A 23,856-nucleotide genomic window follows, 5' to 3' on the forward strand; every position below is an offset into this window, starting at 1 on the left:
TGTGCCTCCCAGACTTGTAGCCAGCTCGATGGGTGCTGAGCCTGTCGTTGCTCAGTAGCATCTGGCTCCTGGGTTGAGCCCCCAGCACTGCAAAGCCAAAAGCTCACCCGTGTACCCACTGTACACTAGAGCACAGAGCCCAGGCAGAGAGAGCAGAACCGTCCTGGCTTCTTGGTGTTTCTGCTCTGCAGTGTAAAATCTTGTCCTGTGAGGATGGCGCTCACTGGCCCCTATGAGGACAGGGCCTGCATGCAGGGCTGGGCTGCCATGGGCATGATGCAGCCTTCAGACTGGTTGGTCAGTCACTACTGCCTCTGGCTCTACGGTCAGCGTGTGAGCTCCTGGACCTCCCAGGTCTGGTACCGATGCCATACTTACGTGCCAAGTGGCAGAACTGACATGGACAGGAGCGTGTGGCAGGTGTAGTCAGCCGACTGGGGCTTTGGCACATGGGAACCAGAGACAGATTCCCCCATGTCTCCCATGCCCATAGAAATCTCCAACCTGCTGGTGGCCACGAAGAAAGCCCAGGAGTGGCAGCCCGTCTACCCCATGAGCCAGCTGAGCTTCGATCGGATCCTCAAGAAAGATATCATGCAGGTAAGTCACTGCTACGGTCCCAGGGAGCCCCAGGATGGAGCATGCAGCCCCGGTCCAGGAAGATGGTAGGAGGCAGCAGGCTTCCCTTTCACCCTGTGACCCCACACCCTGTCCTGTGGTCCCCACACAGCAGCCATGGCTCTGTCCAGGTGTGTCTGACCTGTTCTGCTGAGCACTATCCTTGCTGCCTGTCCTGCTGGTGGGGCCAGGAGCTTTGTGTCCTGAGATTCTGACCCCAGAGCTGCAGGGCCATAGCCTGCCTTCCGTCTTGGACCCATGCCGTGCTGAAGCTGCCTGGTTTCTTGCCCCAGGCCATCCACATGTGCCCAGTCAGCAAAGAGGGGTGTGTCCAGTGGCTGGGTGCTTGCTGCTGTGGGCACCTCACATGGAGCTCCTGGTTGCCTAAGAGGGTCACCAGCAAGACCCACCTTCTGAACAAGGGACTGTGGGACCTGCAAGAACTGTGCCTTGGGGAAGGCAGGCTGCCCAGTGGAGGAGCGTCACAGCAGAGGCTCAGAGGCCAAGCAGCAGGACCTCTGCCTGGCCTTGAGCAGCAGGGCAGGGTACAATGGACCTGGGCTTTGGTGGCTGGTCTGGCCACTGCCCGGTGTGAGTCACTGCTGGGCATGCGGCTTCCTGTGACAGCAGCTCCCGTGAATCATCACAAGGACCCTACAAGGTGCTGAGGTAGAGTGGACCTGTGACTATTCTGCCATGACAGGTGACGAATGATGGCATTTGTGCAAATTTGGAGCATAAGACTAATTTTTCATCAAGGTGTATAAATGTGGGTCTAGATCCACATTTATACTTTGGAATATTTCTGTTGAATATTCTTTAATTTTAACTTTTCGAGTTCAGCACTATTAAACTACAAGTAGTCTACCACAAAAGTGAGCTTTGTTTCAGGTGTCACAGCCACAGCAGTCTTCACACATGACAACTGCATGTTCCACACACAAGTATCGTTCACACCGATAGGACGTGTGTTCTATTCTCCTGTTGTTGTCGTAGGTCCCTGTGGTGCTGCACCTGCCTGCCCACCAGTCATCTCTCCTGTGTGTTCCACAGTCTTTTGCGTGGATCCCTGGGCAGAAACATCTTGTTTTCCCTCTGCTGTGAATGAGCCCTTAGGAGCTGCAGTCCCAGTCCTCTAAGAAAGTCTCTCCATGATATTTTGCACTTGTTGTTTTCTTGGGAAACTATTGAACTGGGCAGCACATGTATAGGATCAGATGAAACACTCACTGGCCAGTGCCTTGTGCTTCAGGGGCTGTGTCATTGCTGAGTAACTCATTAGCAGCATCCATTCCGTGTTTGGTTTTGTTGTTGAAGTTTCCATCTCAGGCTTCCGTTTTGTCAAGGTTTCCCTATCAGGATTCCCACCACGGTGCCATGCTGACATGAGCAGTAACAGTTTGCTTTTCTTTGCCATACACAAGGCTAGTATTGCATCTTTCTGACGTCCAGATTGTGCTGTACACTTCTTTTTGCTTAGTTCCCATGTACAATCCCTGTGCTGGTCCGCTTGTGTTCTGTGCACAAGTATAACATCGGCAGAAGCAGTACGACAGCTGTGGAGTGTCACTTTCTGGTTAGTTTGGGAGATGGGAGAGCAAGTCTGCTCATAGTATTCAGTTTATTATCGTACGAGTAAGAGTCTGATGGCTGGGTTCTAGGGTGAAGGTCTAAATCGAAAGCTGAAGTCTTTGCATCCACAAGGACATAAGTTTCTGTACTGTATTTTGATCCATTGCTTTTCCATAAATCTCCTGTGTTCCGGCAGTTGCCATGAGAAGCCTGCGTTCAGGACAGCAGATCTGTGAATCCTTTCCTTCAGCTAGCGGGGCGTCACAATAAATGTGTCTTTGAATGTGGCTGTTGGGGCACAGGAGCGTTTCACTTGCATTTCTGGTAGCATTTCATTTGTCGCAGTTTCCAACACTGAATGGCAGTGCTGCCTTCTGTCCGGTATGTTTCACTCTTGGCAGGAGCTTCGCTATACTTTTGGACCTGATGCTGTCTTTCTGTTTGGGCGTGTGGCCATGTCAGTGTGTCTCAGCTGTGAAATATGTGCTCACACTGCTGTCTTCTTTGTCAGGTCGTGCAGGGAGGTCTGGATACCCTGTGTGTCGGTCGATTCTTGCTCCATTTCATTGTCACACCCATACCATTCTCTATAATATGTCACCTTCATCCACGCGTGAGTGATCTGATGATTCACTTTCCACCTTCTCCAAGACTTGGCAGATCTGCCTTTTCATGTGCCATGGTACTATATGGAAAAATCAAAAGAAAACTTTTTTGAAAAGCATCCTGGAGGGGTACGGATGTGTTGGACCCTCTGTGATGCTTGTGTAAGCACACACCAACCCAGTTAGACGAAGCGTGCTGTGGGTAAAAACCTCGCTTTGCCACTTTGCGCAGGCACCTGCTTCTTGCTGCTTGTCACACCAGGTATGCTGCTTCCCGGTGTCCCCTTAGGGAAAGGTGCTGAGAGTGAATAGCCTGCTATCACAGTGGCTGGGCCCGGGCTCTTGCCCTGTCCCCAGCAACTGATGGCACTTGTTCCTGCGGGTGCAGATGCTCCCCTGGGTGTCACCACCGTCCACTTCCACCTGTGAGGGGTCCTGGACCTGTGATTTACACGTTGTGTGGGGCTGAGGCCACTGCCTGACGCGAGGGTCTTGTGAATCACAATTTGATTTTGAGATGTTAAGAGTGTAGAAGCACTGAAGCGCAAGCCAGAGGGGTGCTCGGAGAGCTGTTGTTACCCACAGCAGCCCACTTGGTCCTCAGGCTGCGTCCCTTGACCACCCTGCCTATACCTCTGTGCTCAGTCACCTCTGCGGGCATGCAGGGGATGCAGGAGTGTAGCATGCATGTGCACATGTACAACAAGAAGGGTGGCTGGGTGGGCAGATGCACCCTCGTGAGAGACAGAGCCTGTGAGGGCCAGTAGCTTTCAGACAGGGGAAACTCCACCAACATCCAGGCCCCGCTTGGTTCCAAGCAGCCTTCTGATGCAGGGCTGCTTCCAGGACAAGCAGAGAGCCTGGAAGACAGGTGGCAGAGTGAGGAGTTCTGTCCAAGTGTGGAGGGACCTGAGGGTCCTCCCCATGTCTGCCCTGGGCCTAGGCTGGGGCTGCTGTTACTGGCTGTGTCTGCAGGTTGTGATGGTTCAGCACAGGTTTGGTCCAGGAGTCAGGACCATCTCTGGGGACAGGAAACAACATGCCACGTCAGTTTCTCCTGCACACCACAAGGACAGGGCTTGGCAGGCCGAGAGCTTGGGCCTTTGGCTCTCTCCCTGCACAGCTGGGGCTCCCATTAAGGACTTGGTCACAGACACAGCCGTCACTCAGCTGCAGAGAGGCCACCAACTTCTGCCTCCCCATTAGGGTGAGCACCTCGGCAGAGGTACTAGGACGCACATCTACTCCGGGACACTGGTGGATCACAGGGACGATGAAGGCACCGCGGAGGAAAAGAGAATAAAAGTGATCCTTAAAGTCCTGGACCCCAGCCACAGGGACATCTCTCTGGTGGGTACACACATACACCCGTCTTCCCATCAGAACCCACTCCCCAGTGCAGGCCCTGCCAGGCTCTGTGCGTACTGTGCAGCTGGGGACAAGCTGAGCAGCCTCAGGGCTCGCCCTGCCAGTGTGAAAAACCCAGTGGTCACCTGCTTCCCAGGACACCATGGGTTCCAGAGGGCCACAGCAGGTCTGGGCTGGACATCTACTGCCTCAGTTCCCATCACTAACAGCGGCCAGCCCTGCATCCTGTCTTGTCTCCTGAATCAGTGTCCTGTGGCCAGCAGGCTTGGCCAGACTGTGGGGACAGTTTTCAGGGCGGGGGGGGGGAGGTGACACCTCAAGCTGCCCTGGCACCAACCCTTACTGTCCCTCTGCCCCGCAGGCCTTCTTCGAAGCAGCCAGCATGATGAGGCAGGTGTCACACAAGCACATCGTGTACCTGTATGGTGTGTGCGTGCGTGACGTGGAGAGTAAGTGTGGGCGCTGCCTGGCTGGGGGGTTGTGGGGTGGGCTGTCGGTTGGTGAGCCCCTGCTCTGCTGCCTGGGGCTCGGCCCAGGTGGCACCTCAGGCCCTGCCATGCACTTGCCTTGTGGCTGAAGCCAGGGAAACTGGTGGCCTCTGCCTCCGCTCACATGCATTTGAAATGAGAGGGCTTTTTTCTTTTTTCCTGTGCACTCTGAATTATTTTCCTTTGCACTGAGCTACGTCTTCAGCCCTTTTGTTAGTTTTGATTGTGAGGCTGGGTCTCATTAAATTTACACCCTTGGGCTGGGGTGTAAATTTAGCTCAGCGGCATAAGCACCTGCCTTGTAAGGAGGCAGTCGTGAGTTCGATCCCCAGTACCAATAAAAAAGTTAAAAAAAAAAAAAATTCACACCCTTCGCAGGCTGGGCTCAAACTCCAGTCCTCCTGCCTCAGCCTCCTGGCTGGGAGTACAGGTTTGCTGGGGGAAGGGTTCTCATTCCAAGGCCCACAGAGGGCCGGGAGTGCTCACCTGCAGGTTGGTTGGGGAGCTGCCTTCCACCATGTGGTAGAAAGATCCGGCATCAGACAGGCTACAGCTCCCCTGTGTGACCACGTCAGTCCCCCCAGACTGGGGAGGTGGTCCCAATGTCCCCGGGCTCAGGGATCAGGGGTGTGATCTCTAAGAGGCCTCGCTGCTCAGGTGCTCAGATGAGGGGAAGGCAGGGCTAATCAGGCCTCTGCAGGGGGAAGAGCCCGTTGCATGCACCTCGTGGGTTGTGTGTGTGTGTGTGCATGTGCACACTCGTGTGGGACCCAGGCCGTGGGCTGCCCAGGCTCTGGGGAGGGGGTGACCCTACCCCGAGATAGCGGCACCCAGCAGCCGGTCCCTGCCATAGATATCATGGTTGAGGAGTTCGTTGAGGGGGGACCTCTGGACCTCTTCATGCACCGCAAGAGTGATGTCCTCACCACACCCTGGAAGTTCAAGGTTGCCAAGCAGCTGGCCAGCGCCCTGAGCTACTTGGTGAGCATGAGGCCAGTGGCACGCCTAGAGTTTGGTGGAAGCAGCTGTGTGGCTGCCTTGTGGGGCGGGGGGAGCTGTTGTCCGAGGACAGATGGACGCCTTGTGCATGGGAGCAGGGGCAAGGTGTGGCTGCTGCGTGCTTGTGTGGACCTCCCTGGGAGCAGACATCTGTCCTGCTTCTCCCTGGCCACATTCACTGTATAGCCCCAGTCCCTGTACGATCCCATGTCGTGGTCCTGTAGGGTGAGGAGGGGTCAGGCTGCCTGGCTAGATGCCCCTTTTCGTCCCACAGGAGGACAAAGACTTGGTGCACGGAAACGTGTGCACCAAGAACCTGCTGCTGGCCCGAGAAGGCATCGACACCGAGATCGGCCCATTCATCAAGCTCAGCGACCCTGGCATCCCCGTCACCGTGCTGTCCAGGCAAGGTACGTCCCAGGCTGGCCCTGCAGATCAAACAGATTCACGCAGTCCGTGTGCAGAATCACTGGGCTACATCAAGTGTGCAGTGAGGCTCCCCTGACAGCCGGGGAGGTGCTGCGCGGTGTGTCCTGGCTGAGAGCCGAAGCCTCCAATGTGCAGTGTGCCGAGGCCCCACAGGGAGCTAGCTGTGCTCAGCACCCTCATCCGGAGCAATGGCTCAGGAAGGAGCCAGTGAATCGCCAGTCCTCTGGTTATCTGGTTGGAGTCCTGGGCCTGCTGAGGGCTGAAACAGACACTGGTGGCAGGGAAAGCAGAGGAGCTGGGGTCATGCAGGAGAAAAGGTGAAATGGGCTCCCTGTGGCCGTGGCTGTGCAGGGACAGAGGATGTCCTCACATGGTCCTCATGCTATACTGTGCCCAGGAGGCACAGAGAGCAGGCAGGAGGCAGACAGGAGGAGGTCGGGGCCGTCCCGTCTCTGCTGCTTGGCAGTGGGGGCTGCTCTGGAGGCCACTATGCTGGCCTTGTGCAGCTCGGGCAGAGCTGGCACAGGCTTTACTGAAGTCAGTGGCTCTCGCCTTGATTAGAGGCCACAGAGGTTACAGGTGCAAGGGCTCCAGGTTTTGGGATTCAGTGTTGGCTGTACCTGTCACTGGCAGCTCCATGAGGGGTTAGGGCCTCTGGATGGGCTTGGCCTCCCGCCTTCTCTTCTTTGAGTCTCTCTGTTCCTGTGTATCCCTGCCCCCTCCCCCATGGCACCTCAGGGGTGCCCTCCTGCTCTTGGGGCTGTACCCTCTTGAGGTCAGTGGTAAATGATTGTCCCCAGCCCAGCAACCATACCAGAAGTGCCAGGGAAGCAAGGGGCAGCAGGGTTCGGGGACCAGCTGAGCCCCGTCCTGTCTCTCCCCAGAGTGCATCGAGCGGATCCCCTGGATCGCCCCGGAGTGTGTGGAGGACTCCAAGAACCTGAGCGTGGCTGCTGACAAGTGGAGCTTCGGAACCACGCTCTGGGAGATCTGCTACAATGGCGAGATCCCGCTCAAGGACAAGACGCTGATCGAGGTGAGTGTATCGCGGTGCTGTGTGCTGAGGGGCAGTGAGCATGGCAGCACTGACACAGAGGACAGACATGGGCTGCTTCCCTTGGGACTGGGGGCAGGCGAAAGGACGTCCCACGCTGCAAGCAGGTGCTGGAGCGTGCAGCTTCACGTGGTTCTGTAAAACTAGTGATTTCTGAATTTTAAAGTAAGGCTGTTGAAATTTTGGGAAATAGAAAAAGCTATTAAAAACAGTCATCTCTGATGACTGTTAGCACCTGGGCACTGGCCCTCAGTCTGCTGCCTCTGTCTTGGTAAAAGCAGGCCCACAGCTGATGTGCTGCAGCGCCTGAGTGCTTTCCTATGAGAGCCTCGATCTGCCAGTGTCCAGCAGTGTGGCCTGAGCGCTGGTCACTTCACTTAACTCTGACTGTGCCCCGGCTGCACAGTGGGACTTATGTTGTCTTCAGATTCCCTGCGTCCTTGCCTCTGCTTGGCACTGAGCCCACTGTGAGGGGCACTTGTCAGGTGGGGCCACAGGCCGAGCTGCTCCCTGCAGCTGCTGCCCTGGTCTCCTGGAGCCCTGGGTCTCGCTGTCAGTGTGGGGCTGGGACCCCACATGCTTATTCACAGAGCTGGGAGGGCAGGCCCTGGGCCAGGCGGCTCTGAAAGCACCAGCTCCTGGGTCCCACTGAGTCCTCTCTTTACAGAAAGAGCGGTTCTATGAAAGCCGCTGCCGGCCCGTGACGCCATCCTGCAAGGAGCTGGCCGACCTCATGACCCGCTGCATGAACTACGACCCCAACCAGAGGCCCTTCTTCCGTGCCATTATGAGGGACATCAACAAACTGGAGGAGCAGAGTAAGTGGGGCACTAGCCAGGGTGGTGGGGCGGGGTGAGGGGGCACTGGGGCTGCTCAGTGCCCTGCTCCTCTGTTCTCTCTTCCTTAGATCCAGACATTGTTTCCGAAAAAAAGCCGGCCACTGAAGTGGATCCCACACATTTTGAGAAGCGCTTCCTGAAGAGGATCCGCGACCTGGGAGAGGCAAGTGTTCCCAGCTCTGGGACAGGTGTGCCCTCCACTTGCAGTAGTCACAGGCCACCTCCGTGCCTGGTCAGAGTTGGAGAGGCCCCTGGCCATCTCCTGGGGGACAACTTTCCCCACTCCACAGGCTGTGGAGTGTGCCTCCCTGCCTGCACATGTGACTGCCATGGCTTGGCTTCCGGGGGGTCAGGTGTGGACAGGGGAGCCTGTGTCTGCCTGTCCTGGGGGCAGATACCCAGCAGAGCTCTGCAGACAGGGTGAATGGACAGCACAGGGTGACCAGCAGCTCTGCCCAGGCTCCAGTGTGACCCAAGGGACACTGAGAACTTGGCTTCTGCACAACTGTCTGCCGTGTCTGTCATTGAACAAGGGCTGTGGTGTCTGGAGCATCACTCGGGTTCAGGGCAGTGTCACAGCATGTGAGAGTATGGCAGGAGCTGCTGGGGCCTGGGCTCCAGAAGCCAGCTTTCCCTCTGAGCGGCCTGGCTAGGGTCTGAACACGCCTTCAGGGCCCCTAGTGTGCACGCAGTCCTTGGGGACAGCTGTGTCACACAGGCCCAACAGCTGGGTGTGCATCTCTCCCTCCCTGCAGGGCCACTTTGGCAAGGTGGAGCTCTGCAGGTATGACCCTGAGGGGGACAACACCGGGGAGCAGGTGGCTGTCAAGTCCCTCAAGCCCGAGAGTGGAGGCAATCACATCGCTGACCTGAAGAAAGAGATCGAGATCCTGCGGAACCTCTACCACGAGAACATCGTCAAGTACAAGGGCATCTGCACGGAGGATGGTGAGGGGGAAGACAGTGAGCAGGGAGGACAATGAGGGGGGCGGCGGTGCCCAGCTCTACCCATGCTGGCACAGTGCTGCAAGGCATGCGGGGTAGACCTTGTGCGTCGAGGCAGGAAGTCCCAAGCAGTCGTGTTACTCTGACATGCGGTGCATCTCTCGTTTCCTTGGTCTTCATCTTTTGTTCTCAGCCAGGCCCTCACTGCATCGCCTGGGCTGGGCTTGGACTTGTGCCTCTGACCCCTGAGTGCCGGGCCGGCAGCCCTACCCCCCCAGGCCTGGCCTGGCGCAACACTGTAACCCTGGGTCTCTCGGTAGCCAGCACACAGCTGCTCTCAGGGGCAGAGCTGGTCCACGGAAAGAAACCTGGGTGTGTAGCCTCTAACTGGTCCACATCGACAATGAGATGTGCCTCTTAGAGCTGCGGTGAAACCAGGGTGATCGTGAGCCTGTGGTCAGCTTAGGAGGCCCTGCCTGAAAATCAGAATCAGAATCGAGGCAGTAAAAGCAAACTGGTGGTGGAAGGACGGGACTCAGAAACTATAGAATCCTCCCTGGCTTAGCAGTTGACACATGGAGGTGTGCTGGCTCTGGCTTGTGAGGAACACCAGGCCTGAGTGTTGCCAGGCCCCTCCCTGCTGGGGACCTGCTGTGCCTGAGGGTGGGGATCCTTCCAACTGGTGCTCAGGGCTGACGGGATGGGGCTTGTCCTGCACAGGTGGAAACGGTATCAAGCTCATCATGGAGTTCTTGCCGTCAGGCAGCCTGAAGGAATATCTGCCTAAGAACAAGAATAAGATTAACCTCAAACAGCAGCTCAAATACGCCGTTCAGATCTGCAGGGTGAGGAGTAGGCACCTCGGGCACAGGCACGGGCATGGGCACGGGCAGGAGCAAGGTAGGGCAGCTTCCACGGAGACCCTGGGAGCTGAAGGTGGAAGGCAGGAAGTTGCAGCGACACTTGCGCCATGCAGCCACGGGAGTGACTGACACTGCGCTGCCCACTGTCTCCAGGGCATGGACTACCTTGGCTCCCGGCAGTATGTCCACCGCGACTTGGCCGCCAGGAACGTCCTCGTTGAGAGTGAGCACCAGGTGAAGATCGGAGACTTCGGACTCACCAAAGCCATCGAGACTGACAAGGAGTACTACACGGTCAAGGATGACCGTGACAGTCCTGTGTTCTGGTACCAGCACCGGCCCCAGGGTCAGGGGTGGGCCCTGCAGGACAGGTTCTTTTCAGGTGGGGCTCTGGCCCGAAGCCTGGAGAGGTGCATTCTGCCCACCACACAGGGCCCTCGTGGAGGCTTCAACCACAGCTCACACTGTTCCTGCGTCCCCATCCACACACACAGGCCTGCGCTAGGCAGCAGGGCGTGGGGGCAGCATCAGGGACCCCCAGTGCGCCAGCTAGGAGGCCAGGTGCTGCCCGCAGCCCCCTTTGCCCTGGACCTTCAGCTCTCAGCCCCATTGCAGCTCCCGGAAAGCACTGGCCCAGGAGGCCTAGCAGGCTGTGTGGTTCCCGGAAATGGGCCAGGTGCAAGGAGGGTGCGGGGGACACAGGGCAGGATGCGTGCCAGGGCCACAAAGGTGGTACTCTGAGCTGAGCTGTGGGGCCGGCGGCATTCCAGAGTGGGGCGCCGCAGGAGGTGGGAAAGACTACTCCAGATCCCGGGGCAGAGGGAGCAGGCGGGAGCCAGGGATAGCGGCTAAGGGTGGGGCTGGACAGTAAGAGAGCACCGGTCCGGGAGGTCAGGAAAGCAGACTGGGATCAGGACGTCGGCCTTGGCTCCTCTCGCGTTGTCGCCAGCACAGGGCACCCCAGATAGGGTGGTGGGAGGGCTCCGTGCATCATGGCGGCGCTGGGTCTTTGGGTGTGGAGAGGGGAGGGGCATGTCAGCAGTGCCAGGTGGCCAGGCCACACCAGAGGGCTGGTGTCCCGAGCTGTCCTTCCCCAGACCTGAGGGCTGGGCTGTCTTGCAGGTACGCGCCCGAGTGCCTGATTCAGTGCAAGTTCTACATCGCCTCTGACGTCTGGTCCTTCGGGGTGACGCTGCACGAGCTGCTTACCTACTGCGACTCTGACTCTAGCCCCATGACCGTGAGTCCGCCCCCTCTGCACCAGCCCAGGCTGGAAAGGACCCTGTAGGGGATGCACTGCTAGGTCTCCCTGCTCCCCACCACTTTAGTACCTGATGGTTAGGCTGTGAGACTCGGTCCTTGGCTGGCACGGGCCGGTGTCCCACAGGTCACCCTCCTTCCTGGTCCAGATAGGGACAGGTCGTAGGAGGGCGAGGGCGTGTCAGGCGGGCAGCCTGGGGAGGGCTCCGTGGCGCCACCCGTTCCATCACAGGCCCCTTGGGCAGGGGGTGGGCAGAGCCCTAGCTGTGATCATGGGGTTCCACGTCTTCAGCTAAGGACACTGAGGGAAGTGTGTTCCTGACTTTCATTTCTAGTTGTCTCACCGTCTGCTCGGTGTGAAGTTGAGGGCTTTGTTTGGTCTTGTTTTATGTAGTTGTTCCTGAAAATGATAGGCCCCACTCATGGCCAGATGACTGTCACCAGACTGGTGAATGCCTTGAAGGAGGGGAAGCGCTTGCCGTGTCCTCCGAACTGTCCCGAAGAGGTACGAGAGGGCCCCAGCAGTGGGGCAGGGTGGGGTAGGGCTCTGGAGAAGCACTAGGTGGGACCTCAGAGATGCCACCTTGGGCCGGGGACAGGGATGTCACGGCTAGGTTCTCCAGGTACCACCAGCAGAGCCTGGAGGAGGCCGTGGCAAGGGCTTCTCCTGAAGCGCTCAGCGTGAGCTTCAGGCTTCAGCTCCCCTCTCAATGGGGCTGCATCTTGGGGCTTCACTGCGGCCACCAGCTCCAGGCTGGGCTCCCTGTGCCCTTCATGGCGATGCTGGTGACATCAGCAGCGCTAACATTCCTTTCAACTGTGATTCATATACTGAATCTCCATTTCTGTATTTTAAATTGTCCAAATATGTCTATAGTCTTAATGAAAGCCATCCTACATGTCTACATGTCTAGGTTTATTTTCTTAACTCAATGTGTCTATAATTCTTCAAAAGGCTGTCACATACAACATTTTTATGTTACTATTTTTTTTTAACCTTTCTACAGGTTTATCAGCTTATGAGAAAATGCTGGGAATTCCAGCCATCCAGCCGGACGACCTTCCAGAGCCTCATTGAAGGATTCGAAGCACTTTTAAAATAAGCAGGAATAATATTGAAATACTGTGTATCCAGCCCTCCCACCCTAGCAAATACCCCAGACATTTTAAAAAGGGACAGAAAAGCTGTGCTCTGTCTGGAAGGTCCCGCGACACACGGGTGTGTGTGTGAGGTGCATGGGTGCCAGCCAACTTCCTCTTTCAGTCGGGCACCTTGAAGTCCGGTGACAAATGTGACCACCAGAAACCCGGAAGCACTTAAGCACTCCTCTGGAAAGACCCCCTCCGCCCTGGCTGATAGTCACCTAGTCACCTGGAGAGGACTGGTGCCAGCGGGAAGGACCTGCCTACCGCCCATTGTCTACCCACTTGGGTGACAGTCGCTTTTTGCGCATTAACTTTAGGCAGGAGCAGGTGGCCTTGGGGCCAGTACTGCTAACAGCAGCCCTGCAAGGCAGGCCAGTGCTCTGAGGTCCCCTCCTGGTGCCCTGCAGGACTGAGCTTGCAGTGAGTGCAGGGGGCGCAGCTGCCATCTGCACGCAGTCCGCTGTGCCCTGGCTCTGTGTAGGAACTGTGGGACCTGCACCCTGCCGCATGTGACATCTGGAGGACTGCCGCACCCCAGTGGTCTCACCTAGCTGGACAGATGCCCCATCTGGACTCCACGACATATGCTTTAAAATGCTCCCACATGGGAGCACACTGTGCGTGGGCAGAGTGGACCCGCAGGCATCATGCTGTTCTTGGTGACCTCAGGGTCTGCAAGGTCCCTCTGGGGTGCAGTGCCTGGAGGAGACGCTGCTCGTGCCCCAGTGCCGCGTCCGCTGGAGTTTGCCAGTTGTCTGACGGAGGCTGAGCCTGAACCTGAACCCGAGGCTCTGTGCCTGGCGTCAGCATGGGCTCTAGTCAGCGCTGTCCTGGGGTGGCGAACCCCGCCTCTTAGCTCGGTCCCGGTTCCCTGCCTCTAAGCTCCTCTGTGTCAAACCTGTGGCCACTCTGTATGCACTTTGTTTACTCTTTATACAAATAAACGTACCGAGGACTTCACTGCACGTGGCTTTCAGTGTGAAGCATTCACTTTCACAGCACCCCAGACAGTTCGCTCACACGGAAACAACAGGACGGACCTCTGAGAGCAGCTGGGTTGTGGCCCTGTCACCCACCCTCTCCCTCTGCAAGTCCCCACTGTATCATGGGACGGTGGGTGCAGGCCAGACGGGCAGTGAGTCCACGTGTGCTGGGACTGAAATCCCCTCAGGTACTCAGCCTCATGCCTGTGTCACAGTCCAATGTCCTCCACTTGCTGACAGCCACAAGGGACAGGAAACAGGGCTAGGACAGGGCCACCACGCCCATGCAGGACCTGCCGCCTCCTGCTGCTGCCACTCGAAGGGAGGCGATGCGCAGAAACGGGCCCCGAATAGCTCCATAGCTGCCCTGTCCCCTGTAGGTGTCCACATGTGAATCAGACCAAGGGGATTTTTCACGAGGCACAGAGCATGCGTGCCAGCTCGGTGTCCTCAGTGAGGCAGGAGAACTCCGTCCTAGTCCAGTTTGGTGTGCCCCAAGATGGCAAGGTCTTTTTAACGAGCTGGACCCACGGACTGGGGTCACCAAGAGCCCAGACTCCCCTCCATTCCACCCCTAGCACAGAATCCCCAGGTGGCGAGAGGCTGCTCATGAGTTTGATGCCAGTCTTAAGAAAATGGTGATGTCAGAGGCACACTGAGAGGCAGGCTGGCACCTTTAGCCTGCTGTGACCCTGGAGACAAAGCAGAGTAAGGTTCTGCCCAGGAGCGCCAGCTGGCTCGGACCTGCGTGCTGACTGCTGTACGGACCAGTGGCATGGCAGCCAACCATCTGAGGCCATTCCTTGTCACCCTATGACACGCAGAAACCTGTGTCCCTGCCACGGACAAGTCTGTCCCAGAAGTTAAGGTGGGTCTTGAGGTGAAAGGAGAGGCAGGGCAGTGGCCAAAAGTCCTGGCTTGGCCGCACTCAGCACTGGAGCCCCAGAACTGGGCCGGAAGGCAGCCTCACAGACACTTGCTGCTGTAGGTGCCCCGCCAACGCTGGGAACGGACTGTCCTTGCCTAGAAAGCTGCTTGAAGGCAGTGGTGGGGCGAAGTGGGCCCCAGGGTGTCTGCCAAGCCCTGTACAGGTCACCCCAGTTACCCCTGCAATACCCCGCTGTCTCCCAGGCACCCAGTTGGTGGGGGGTCACAGAGGAGTGTGGGTGCCATCCCCACGGGTGGTTCTCTCACACACATGCACACACACACGCACCCCATTACAGGAACAGCTCTGAGCACCACACGTGGCCTTCCACTGGGGGAAGCACACTCAGGTGCGCCCAGCTTACAAGACGTTATTCTAAGGCTGAGGAGATGGCTGTTTCCCGTTTATTGCTTCAGATTTCACACACGGTGTCACGATGGCCCCTGGTGCTGACACGAGGACAGTTGTGGCAGTTTCTCCAGAGAGCTGGAAGTGACAGTCACGTGCACACGAAGTGGTTTCGGCCAAGCTCTCCTTCCCGCTGCCTCTGGGACGTGGCAGGGAGCCGGATCGGACCCTCCGGAGGCTGTGGCCTTTGGGGTGGGAGACAAGGCAGCGCCGGGCAGCCAAGACTGCCTGGCAGGCGCCCACACTCAGGACACGCGCTTCTTCTTCAGGTAGGTCTCCACGTAGCGCACAGCCATGCCCTGGCCGGCCCGTTCCCCTCCGTCCCCCGCTGCCTCAGGGCTGGGGAGCAGATAGGCCGAGCTGCGCTTCTCCGTCCGCAGGGGGGACACCTGGGGGAGAGCAGAGCGGGGTTAAAGGCTGAGCCAATGGTGGGTTGGCCAGGGAGCTGCTGGCTGTGATGGAGTCCACCACCACCACAGCTCTGGAGGGGACAACAAGGAATGGAAACCGGGAATCAAGAGAAGGAAGCATCCACAGCTCGGAGACAGACCACAGGAAAACGACAGGGTCTGAACCAGAACATCTGGCCCCTCGGGTTCAGAAGCAGCTCTGGGGCTACTGACTTGGGGAGCAGATCCCTGGGAACCAGGGGCACTGGACAGAATTGGAGCCACAGGAGTGGGGGGAGAGGGGACTCGCCAGCCAACGGCAGGGTCTTTTTGCCTTCCTGAGCCTGCAGAGACTGGGACACCGGGGACCTGGCAGGCCTGAGAGGAGTGTGGCTGTGGAAAGGGCCGGTGGCCCTGGGACCTGCAGGAGAGTGGGAGAGCCCGTCCACAGAGGCAGCTTGTGAGCGACTCCAGACCAAGCATTGCCTCAGCCCTGGGGACAGCATGTGGGCAGGACAGCTCTGGATCGGGGTGCAGGGTTCCAACCGGGATGCAGTATAGCCTGGGGAAGGCATCAGCTCTGGACCCCCATGTCACATTCCCACAGTGACCGAGAAGGACTGGAAAGTGACCCCAAAAGGGGCAGCCTGAGGTACACGGGCCTACCCCGGGGCCAGAGGCCAGGCCAGCCCGAGGCATCCTTGCCCTGATCCTACTGCCTGCGGTGCTGCCTCCTGCACAGGTCGGGGCGCTGACTGGCCTCCATCTTTACCAGTGTGGGGAGGGACACAGCCCCAGAGGAAAACCAGCGGCCAGGACCACAGGGAAAAATGCGTGTGTGTCGTTTTGCTTTGTTTCTGTTTTTTCTTTCTTCTTTACAAGTTTACTGGGATTTGGGGAATTTCCCTTTGTCCTTTTTCCTTATTATTTATGTCTTTCTCTTTTTTCTCTTTCTCTTTCTTTTTTTTGTACTGGGACTCCAACTCAGGACCTGGTGCTTAGCAGCCAGGCGCTGTGCCGCTGGGCCGTATCTAGGCCCTTTTTCTTTTACTTTTTTCTTTTAATTTTTCTCTGTTTGCTTCTTTTACTCTTCAGTTTTTTCCTCCTCCTTTTCTTTCATCTTCCATTTTCCATTACCCAGTCCTCTAAATGTCCTGCTGCTCCCCATTACGCTCCTCTGGCCCATTTCTGTCTCCTCACACAGTTTAAGGTGTCAGATTTTTCTCTTGTACTGCCCTGTTCCAAAGCCATAATCTTATTGCTATAAAGCATTGTTAATCTTTGGATCATTAATTGTAAAATAACTTTTGAATTACTTTCTACTGTTAGTGGAGATAACACCTTTCACATGTAGTACACGTTAGCTGTAAGTATGTGTGGGTGGTTTTAATGTTTACACCACAGTTGATTTCTTCTTAAGGGTTCAGGGTGGTACATAATTGTTTTTTTTTTTTAAAGAAATGGCACACAATTTCAAAACAAGACATTAGAAGAGACAATGGTTAACACATTGCATATTGTTATCTTCAAAGTAGTTGCTCATAATATAAGATATAGGCATGAAAAATTGATCAAACAATGTAGGCACAAACCTTTTCTTCACTGAACTAATAGCAATTAGTAGTATAACTAAACTCCAGTGCGTGTGTTTATATGTGTATTTTTCCTTTTCCCTTCTTTTTTCCTTCTCCTGACATAATTGGTTTTAAGATGTGTTAATCTTAAAACCAAGTTTATCTTCAGCAACGTCATTGTAGCTGATTTGCTTGACAGAGTCATATACTTGCTGCTACCAGTGGGTTTTCTCCTTCAGCTAACCGCCAGACAACATTTGTGACGTTGGAAATAGTGGCATGTAATCCCCAGAGGACGTGGGTCATTCCCCTCCCAAGATAACTGCGGTGCTCAGGCCTTGGGGCTGAGGCAGACTACGGTTAGCCATGCCCAAAACACACCACTGAGGAGCTGTGTCTCGAAGCGAAGCCATACAGAGAACAGAACAAAACAATAGACATGTAAGACAAGCAACGCGGTGCCTCCCAAATCCTCACCTACCTGCAAACAGTCCTGGGCACTTCAAGGGCAAGAACAGCGGGAGCCACGCACTCATGTTACCTGGGAGGACGGAGGACGGAGGACGCAGGAGCAGGTGAGAGGCACTGGCACGCCACAGAAGGGCTGAGTAAACGGGCGATGGGACTCCCAGCCAAAGTAATGCAGGGGCTCTCGGAACACACCGATAAGATGCCAAGCGAAACAGCACAACACAGGGATGACCAGTCTAGCAAAGAATGAGTCATGAGTCAATCAGAAATCCAGGAAATTAAGAGTTCTACTGAAAGTAAGGCCATAGAAGTGACCAATGCGAAGACAATTTTAGAACTAGAAGGCAAGGATGCTTTCAAAGACCCAACTACTGAGACACCTTAAAATAGCAATAAGAAAGTGGATACTTTTTGATCCAGCTGCTGCTAGATGGTACAAAGTAAGACAAGTGAAATAAGCAGAAAATGAGACAATATGCACTACATTAAAACCTATTAGCCAGGTATGGTGCCACATGCTTGTAATCTCAGCACTCAGGAGGCTGAGGCAGGATGACTGCTGCAAGTTTGAGGTCAGTGCGGACTACATAGTGAGTTCAAGCCTAGCCTGAACCGCACAGTATACCCTGTCTCAACAAACCAAACAGAAAACCAAAATCTGTTCACAGAAATAATGGCAGAAAACTCCCCAAATATAGAGAAAGAAACCTACAGGTAAGTGAGCCCTTTAGAATCCATATATATAACCATGAGCACAGGATCCTCTCCTTACCACGTTACACCTAGGTACCAGAAGATGCCACAGGACAGAACCTTCAACACTACTGGACAAGGGTAGCAAAGCACACACAAAGGTAAACCCATCAGAATTACCGAGACTGCTTAACAAACCTTGCAGGCAAGGCAGGCTTCCAGTGTGATGTTGTAAGCCTTAAAAGGTAACTTCTAATCCTGACTTACGTATCCTGCAACTCTCCTTCAAAGCTGATGGACAAATAAGCTATTTCCATGACAAGAGCAAGCAGGAAATTCATGACCCAAGCCAGCGTTAAAAAAATTCTCGGGTACAACTTAGCAGGAGACAGAGGCGTCAGCACCATGAGTCCCGGTGAGTGACACACAGTGCCAACCCTCCTTGTGATGGCCGCAGTCCCCCACCAACAGATACAGATACAGACTGGCAGAATGGGCCAAGAAACAAAACCCAAAGTATGCAGTATGCAAGAAACACATGTAATACTAAAAGAAACCCACAGATTAAAAGTCACAGAGGGGAAGCCACATTCTGCACAATGGGAGAAAGCAAGAGTACCTGTATCATAACTGAGCAGAAGAGAAGGCCACTGCATAGTTAAGGAAACAATTCAATAGGAAGAGATAACAACTATAACATGCATCAGATATCAGTGCACCCAAATTCATCAAACACTACTTGATGTGAAGTCAGATAAACACCATTGCAACTGTGATGGGAAAATCTCAATACTGACACTAACAGATCAACTAGACAAAAAACAAAAACCAAATACCAGAGTTGAATCAAACCTTGAAACAAATGGGCTTAATAGTTATGTATAATGAGTGTTCTGTCCAACAACCAAACACACATTCTCAGCAATACAGGGGATTTTCTCCAAAACAGAGCCTATAAAGTATGCTTAAGTGAATGCAAAAAAAAAAAAAAAAAAATCAGAAGTATCCCATGCATATTATCAGATCACAGTGCAATGATACTAGAAAATATTCCCAAAAAGAACCACAGAAATTATGCAAATATATGAAAATTAAACAATACCCTATTGAATAATCAATGGGTGACACAAAATCATGGAAGAAACTAGTTCCTCAATCTGTGATAACACTGATATGACGCATCAGAACCTATGAAAGCAGTCCTAAGAGGGAAGTTTGTAGAAGTTAATGTGTACATCGGGAAAATAAAGCAAGCTCAAATAAATTACCTAATGCACCTAACAGTTCTAGAAAAATAAGGACTATCCAAATCCAAAGTTGGTACAAGGAAGAAAATTACAAAGATCAGAGAAGAAATTAAACTGCATCTAAAAAAACAAAGAATGAATTGAGTTGGTTTTTTGAAAGAATCAACAAAATAGTTGCACCCTTGGCCAATTTTACCAAAATAAGGAAAGAAAAGTGCCAAATGCATGCAGTTAGAAATGACAGCGGCAAAATCACAATGGATTCTGCCAAACGGCAGCAGATCAGTGGTAACTACTTGAAGAGCCTGTATTCCTAAGAAAATGGAAATTCAGAAGAAAGATTCCTAGATACACATGAACTTCCAAAGCCGAGCCAAGAATATATAAAAATCCTGAGTATTCCAATATCAGTCAGTGAGACTGGAGAAGAAAGCTACCCACTAAGAAAAGCCCAGATAGCCTGGCAGAGTCACTACCAGAGTCTGCATGTTCTTCAGAGATCTAATACCACACTCCTCAGACTCTATAATGAAACCAAAAGGGAAGCAATAGTCCCAAAGTCAGTCTTGGAAGCGTGTGTTACCCTGATTCCAAAACCAGAAAAGGACTCAACCAAAAAAAAAAAGAGCTACAAGTATGATGCTGGTAAACAATGCAGCAAATCATCAAAAAAGTCATACACCATGACCAACCAGGATTCCTTCCAGGGTTGCATGGATGGTTTACATTACACAAACACCTATGCAATTCACCACAGAAATAGGAGCAAACACAAAAACAATATGATCATCTCAGTAGACATAGAGAAAGAACTTGACAAAGTCCAACATCTATTCATGATAAAAAACCCTCAAAAATAGTAATAAAAGGTTTTAGCATCAATATTATAAAAAGGCATCTATGGCAACCAATGGTCACCATCACACTAAATGGAGGAGCTAAAAGCTTTCCTTACAAAATCAGGAACAGACAAGGATTTCTCTAGCACCACTTCTGTTCAATACAGTTCTTAAAATACCAGCCAAAGCAATTAGGCAAGATAAAGAAATGAAAGATATTGAGATAGGAAAGAAAGAAATTTAATTATCATTATTTGCAGAAGACATGATCTTCTACATAAAAGACTCCCCCAGAAATCTCTGAGCCCAACAATTGATAACCAAATTCAGTAGCACATCAGGATACAAAGTCAACATTAAAAAACGAATAGTATGCCTGTACACCAGTAACAAAACCACCAACAGAGAAGTTAGGAAACAACTTTCACAACAGCATCAATAAAACTGAAATACTCAGGAATTAACCTAACCCAGGAAGTCAAAGACCTTTACAGAGAACAGCACACTACTTTGAAAAAGGAGACTGAAGAGGACATCAGAAAGTGGAAAGACCTCTCCCCTTCCGGGACAGGCAGAAGGAATGTAGTCAAATGGCCACACTTCCAAAATGATTCAACGGACTTAACACACTTCAGTCAACATATCAATAACATTCCTCACAGAGAAAATAATTCTAAACTTCATACGGAACCAGAAGAGACCCAGAGCACCAAAAGCAACAGGGGGGTGAGCGGTATCACATTCCTGGGCTTTAAATCGTACAAAGCTGAGTGATAAAAACAGCATGGTATTGGCAAAAAACCCAAACACCAGATTTGTGGGTCAGTGGGACAGAACAGAGGACGGCAGAACAGCTCCACACATGCTTGATCTTTGACAAAGGGAGCAGACCTTTCACTGGAGGGAAGACGGCCTCTTTAACTGATGTGCGGGAAGACGGGCTGTCTACACGCCGGAGGGGAAGCACGTCTCTCACCGTGCACTGAAGCAAAATCAACGTGGATCAAAGATCTAAACATCAGGACAGAAACACTGAATCTGCTGGAAGAAGAAATAGGTAGAACTTCTGACACGGGGGTAGTCAAATACTTTATGAACAGAACTCCCGTGACACAAGAAATAACGCCCAGCAGCAGCAAACAGCATCACATCAAGTTACCAAGCTGCTGCACAGGGAAGGAAGTCACCAAGGGAGAAGGCAGGCAACAGGTAGGAAAACATTTTCACTGGCTGTTCTTCAGACAAGGGACTAATACCTCAAATACATAAAGAATTTAAAAAACTAGACCCCCTAACACAAAGACCCAATCAGAAAACGAGCATCTGAAATGAAGACACTTCTCAGATGAAGAAATACAGATGGCTAATAAGTGCAAAATTACCTCAGTTCGTGAACGCTGCTGTTCTCAAAAGTACCTCACAAAATTCTGCTTCCGTGCACAACGTCGTATCAGGAGACAAATACAACTGCAGCCAGCTTCCTCCCGCTAACACAAACACCCCATTGTCCCCAAAACTGTAAAACAAGTTTGTGAACCGAGGTACTACTAGACTTGAAAAAATGTTCAACATCACTGGCCATTACAGAAATGCAGATTAAAACAACCCTGAGCTTCCGTCTCCAGCAAGAATGGCTGTCATCAAAAATCAAGTAACAACCCATGCTGGCAAGGCTGCAAGGAAAAAGCCCTTCTACGCAGATGGGCATCTAAATGGGTACAACCACTGTGGAAATCAGTACGGAGATTCCTCAAAACACTGAGACTAGCGGTTCCATTTGACCCAGTTATGCCCTTTCCAGGATTCTTCCCAAAAGAGTTAAAGACATCATATTACAGTGGTCCACGCACTCCCAGGTTTATAGCAACACAACCAATATTAGTGAAACCGTGCAGATGGCCCATGTGTCCGTCAGCAGGTGAACGGTAAAGAGATGTGTTTCCCTGGTGCAGGACCCCTCTGCCTGAAAGCAGGGTAGACGAGTCTCCTGTAGGAACCTGGTGCACCTGAGGCCATGCTGGTGCGGTAAATCAAACACCGGGCTTACACACTGCATGACTTCTCAGAGACTCAATACAAAGAAAGTGCAAATTAAGAGACACTGCAAAAAAAAGTTACTGTTGCCAGTATGGGCATTGTTTCAAAGTGTATCTTGGATGAACTTGCTAACAATTTAAAAATAAATCTGACACTGGCCAAAAAAAAAGGTGGGCTGTGGTAGTGACAGCCTGAGTGTACCTGAGAGGCGTGTGGAAGGAAGCACCCAGCTTTAAGTTGGTGTAAATCCCGTGGTCCAGGCTGAACATCAAAGGTATGGAAAGGCGCTCTGTGCATCTCATGTGAGCCCCGTTGGTTGCACACAGGCCAGGTGGAGGTGAGGCCCTGTGTCACAGGAGCCTGACGGCAAGAAGTGACCTTGGGACACTGCTCGGCAGATGGCTCCAAGCTAGCCCAAGGCTGAGGAGAGGTTGCTGCTGGGCAGAAGGGCAGGACCAGCGTAGAAAGGAGAGGTGAGCTGGGTATGGTGGTGCATGCCTGTCATTCCAGCACTCGGGAGGCTGAGGCAGGAGGATCCTTGGAGTTTGAGCTACAAAGTGAGCTCAAGGTCAACCTGGGTTACAAAGTGAGTTCAAGCCTAACCTACATAGTGAGACCCTGTCTCAAAAAGATGGCACAGTCCTCCAGGAAGAGCAACGCCAGGCCCCAGGCAGGTGGCGTGCACAGAAGTCAGGATGACGATGGTGTGGGGTGCAGAAATGACCCAGCTCCAGCTCTGCCCCCACGCCGGCCCAGACATGGGCAGCTGCTTCCCACAGTGGCGGTGGGGGGAGCCCACACTCCCCTTCCTGTGCTTGCTGTGTGCCAGGCACACATGCAGATGGGAGTCGCAGTGGCCAAGGGCAGGCAGGGCCAATGGCCAGTGCCCCACAGTGTCATGGCAGAAACTGCAACTGTCTCCGAGCCAATGGTGACCACCACTCTTAAGAACCAGAGTTGACCCTGTCCATGAGGATGTGCTGTGGGCTCAGGGGCCCATGCAGGATAAGAGCCCGCATAGCCGGGTTTGTGTGCCTGTAGGGTGGGAGCCAGGACAGGATGACTGAGGCCATGTGGCACTGGGCTCCAGGTGCAGCCTGGGTTTGGGGACAGACGCAGGGGAGGGGCCGATAGCCAGGAATCCGGCTTGGCCTCTGGCTGGGAGGCCGAGGTGGACAGTTGTCACATGGTCCTCTTGTGCTTGTGGCCCTGCAGCCTCCTGGTCCTGCCATGCCCTCGACTGCCCCTGGCCCCAGGTATCTGCCTCGAGCTGTGCCTGCTGGGCAGCTCATGTCACAGCCTGCAGGGGACATCGAGGAGACTCCTCCTTAGTTAGCACTGCTCTCCTCTCCTCTGGCCGCCCAGCACACATGGACCCCGAGCCCTCCTGCACCCCGGCTCTCCCATCCAGGCTAGGGACTCGCACTTTCAATGGAGGACATCCCAGCAGGGCAGCACCCTGCAGGCCGAGTGTCACGTAGTGGCAGGAGAACCGCAGTGAGGACAGGTGAGCCTGGAGTCAACCGAGGGCTTCTGTGGGAAACGGCTCTGGCGTTTTAGCTTAAAATACTTTTCTTCCTCTCATCATTAAAAAATGTTTTAAAGCCAAGGTCTCACTTTGTGACGTGAAGATGCTCCATACACACGATGACCCCAATTCCATTTCGTTTTGCTTTCTCTCCTCTTCGTGGGCGCAGTGTTACACGCTGACTTCGGACTGAGTAACCCATCCTCTGGGGCTGCCGACCCACTCAGAGGGTGACCGACGGGTGCGAATGCCCAGCTCCCCGAGTTACGCATCGGGAGTGCTTAGTAAACACTTTTAAAAACCGAAGTGCAGAGAAAAACCAGGCTGAATTGAGATCTATTTATGCCGTGTCTTACTCTTTATTGATTTTTTTAACAGTGAGAAGACTGATCTGACAGCGGAAAGACTGTAAAACAGGTACTTTTAAGTGCGTTTTCCCTAATTTGAATTTTCAAACAAAATTGCTAAAAAGTAATTTCCAAGTTAATGCCGGGAAGACAGCGGGTTCTGATCCATCCCGTGCAGCTGCGCGACTCGGCCGCCAGGTGGCAGCATCGGGCCCTGGACGAAGGG

The 23,856-nt window shown here is 53.5% G+C and overlaps 2 protein-coding genes across 11 annotated transcripts in view; one reads left to right on the forward strand and one right to left on the reverse strand.

Moving 5' to 3' along the window:
• Jak1 (Janus kinase 1) overlaps window positions 1–13,151 on the forward strand; it is a 92,843-nt gene extending 79,692 nt beyond the window's left edge. For all 3 annotated transcript variants that reach the window (XM_013142859.3, XM_063259233.1, XM_063259239.1), the window contains exons 12-25: window positions 494–600; window positions 4,002–4,145; window positions 4,525–4,612; window positions 5,505–5,632; window positions 5,925–6,060; window positions 6,964–7,115; window positions 7,801–7,951; window positions 8,041–8,135; window positions 8,728–8,920; window positions 9,638–9,762; window positions 9,934–10,106; window positions 10,903–11,020; window positions 11,435–11,545; window positions 12,048–13,151. In XM_013142859.3, the coding sequence (XP_012998313.1) occupies window positions 494–600; window positions 4,002–4,145; window positions 4,525–4,612; window positions 5,505–5,632; window positions 5,925–6,060; window positions 6,964–7,115; window positions 7,801–7,951; window positions 8,041–8,135; window positions 8,728–8,920; window positions 9,638–9,762; window positions 9,934–10,106; window positions 10,903–11,020; window positions 11,435–11,545; window positions 12,048–12,143 (1,817 nt within the window). In that variant the 3' untranslated portion in view covers window positions 12,144–13,151. The remainder of the gene's footprint in view (window positions 1–493; window positions 601–4,001; window positions 4,146–4,524; window positions 4,613–5,504; window positions 5,633–5,924; window positions 6,061–6,963; window positions 7,116–7,800; window positions 7,952–8,040; window positions 8,136–8,727; window positions 8,921–9,637; window positions 9,763–9,933; window positions 10,107–10,902; window positions 11,021–11,434; window positions 11,546–12,047) is intronic.
• Window positions 13,152–14,479: 1,328 nt separating this feature from the next.
• The window catches only part of Raver2 (ribonucleoprotein, PTB binding 2), a 56,388-nt gene continuing 47,011 nt past the window's right edge, over window positions 14,480–23,856 (reverse strand). For 4 of the 8 annotated variants that reach the window (XM_063259266.1, XM_063259250.1, XM_063259277.1 and 1 more), the window contains 2 exons: window positions 16,950–17,175; window positions 14,480–14,894 (listed from right to left, as the gene is read on the reverse strand). In XM_063259266.1, the coding sequence (XP_063115336.1) occupies window positions 14,839–14,894; window positions 16,950–17,175 (282 nt within the window). In that variant the 3' untranslated portion in view covers window positions 14,480–14,838. The remainder of the gene's footprint in view (window positions 14,895–16,949; window positions 17,176–23,856) is intronic. The other 4 variants (XM_013142860.3, XM_013142861.3, XM_013142862.3 and 1 more) reach the window with 2 other exon arrangements.

This window comes from Cavia porcellus, unplaced genomic scaffold, assembly GCF_034190915.1.
Source record: "Cavia porcellus strain 051 isolate PalLab524CR breed Dunkin Hartley unplaced genomic scaffold, mCavPor4.1 scaffold_1, whole genome shotgun sequence".
Lineage (NCBI taxonomy): Eukaryota > Metazoa > Chordata > Mammalia > Rodentia > Caviidae > Cavia > Cavia porcellus.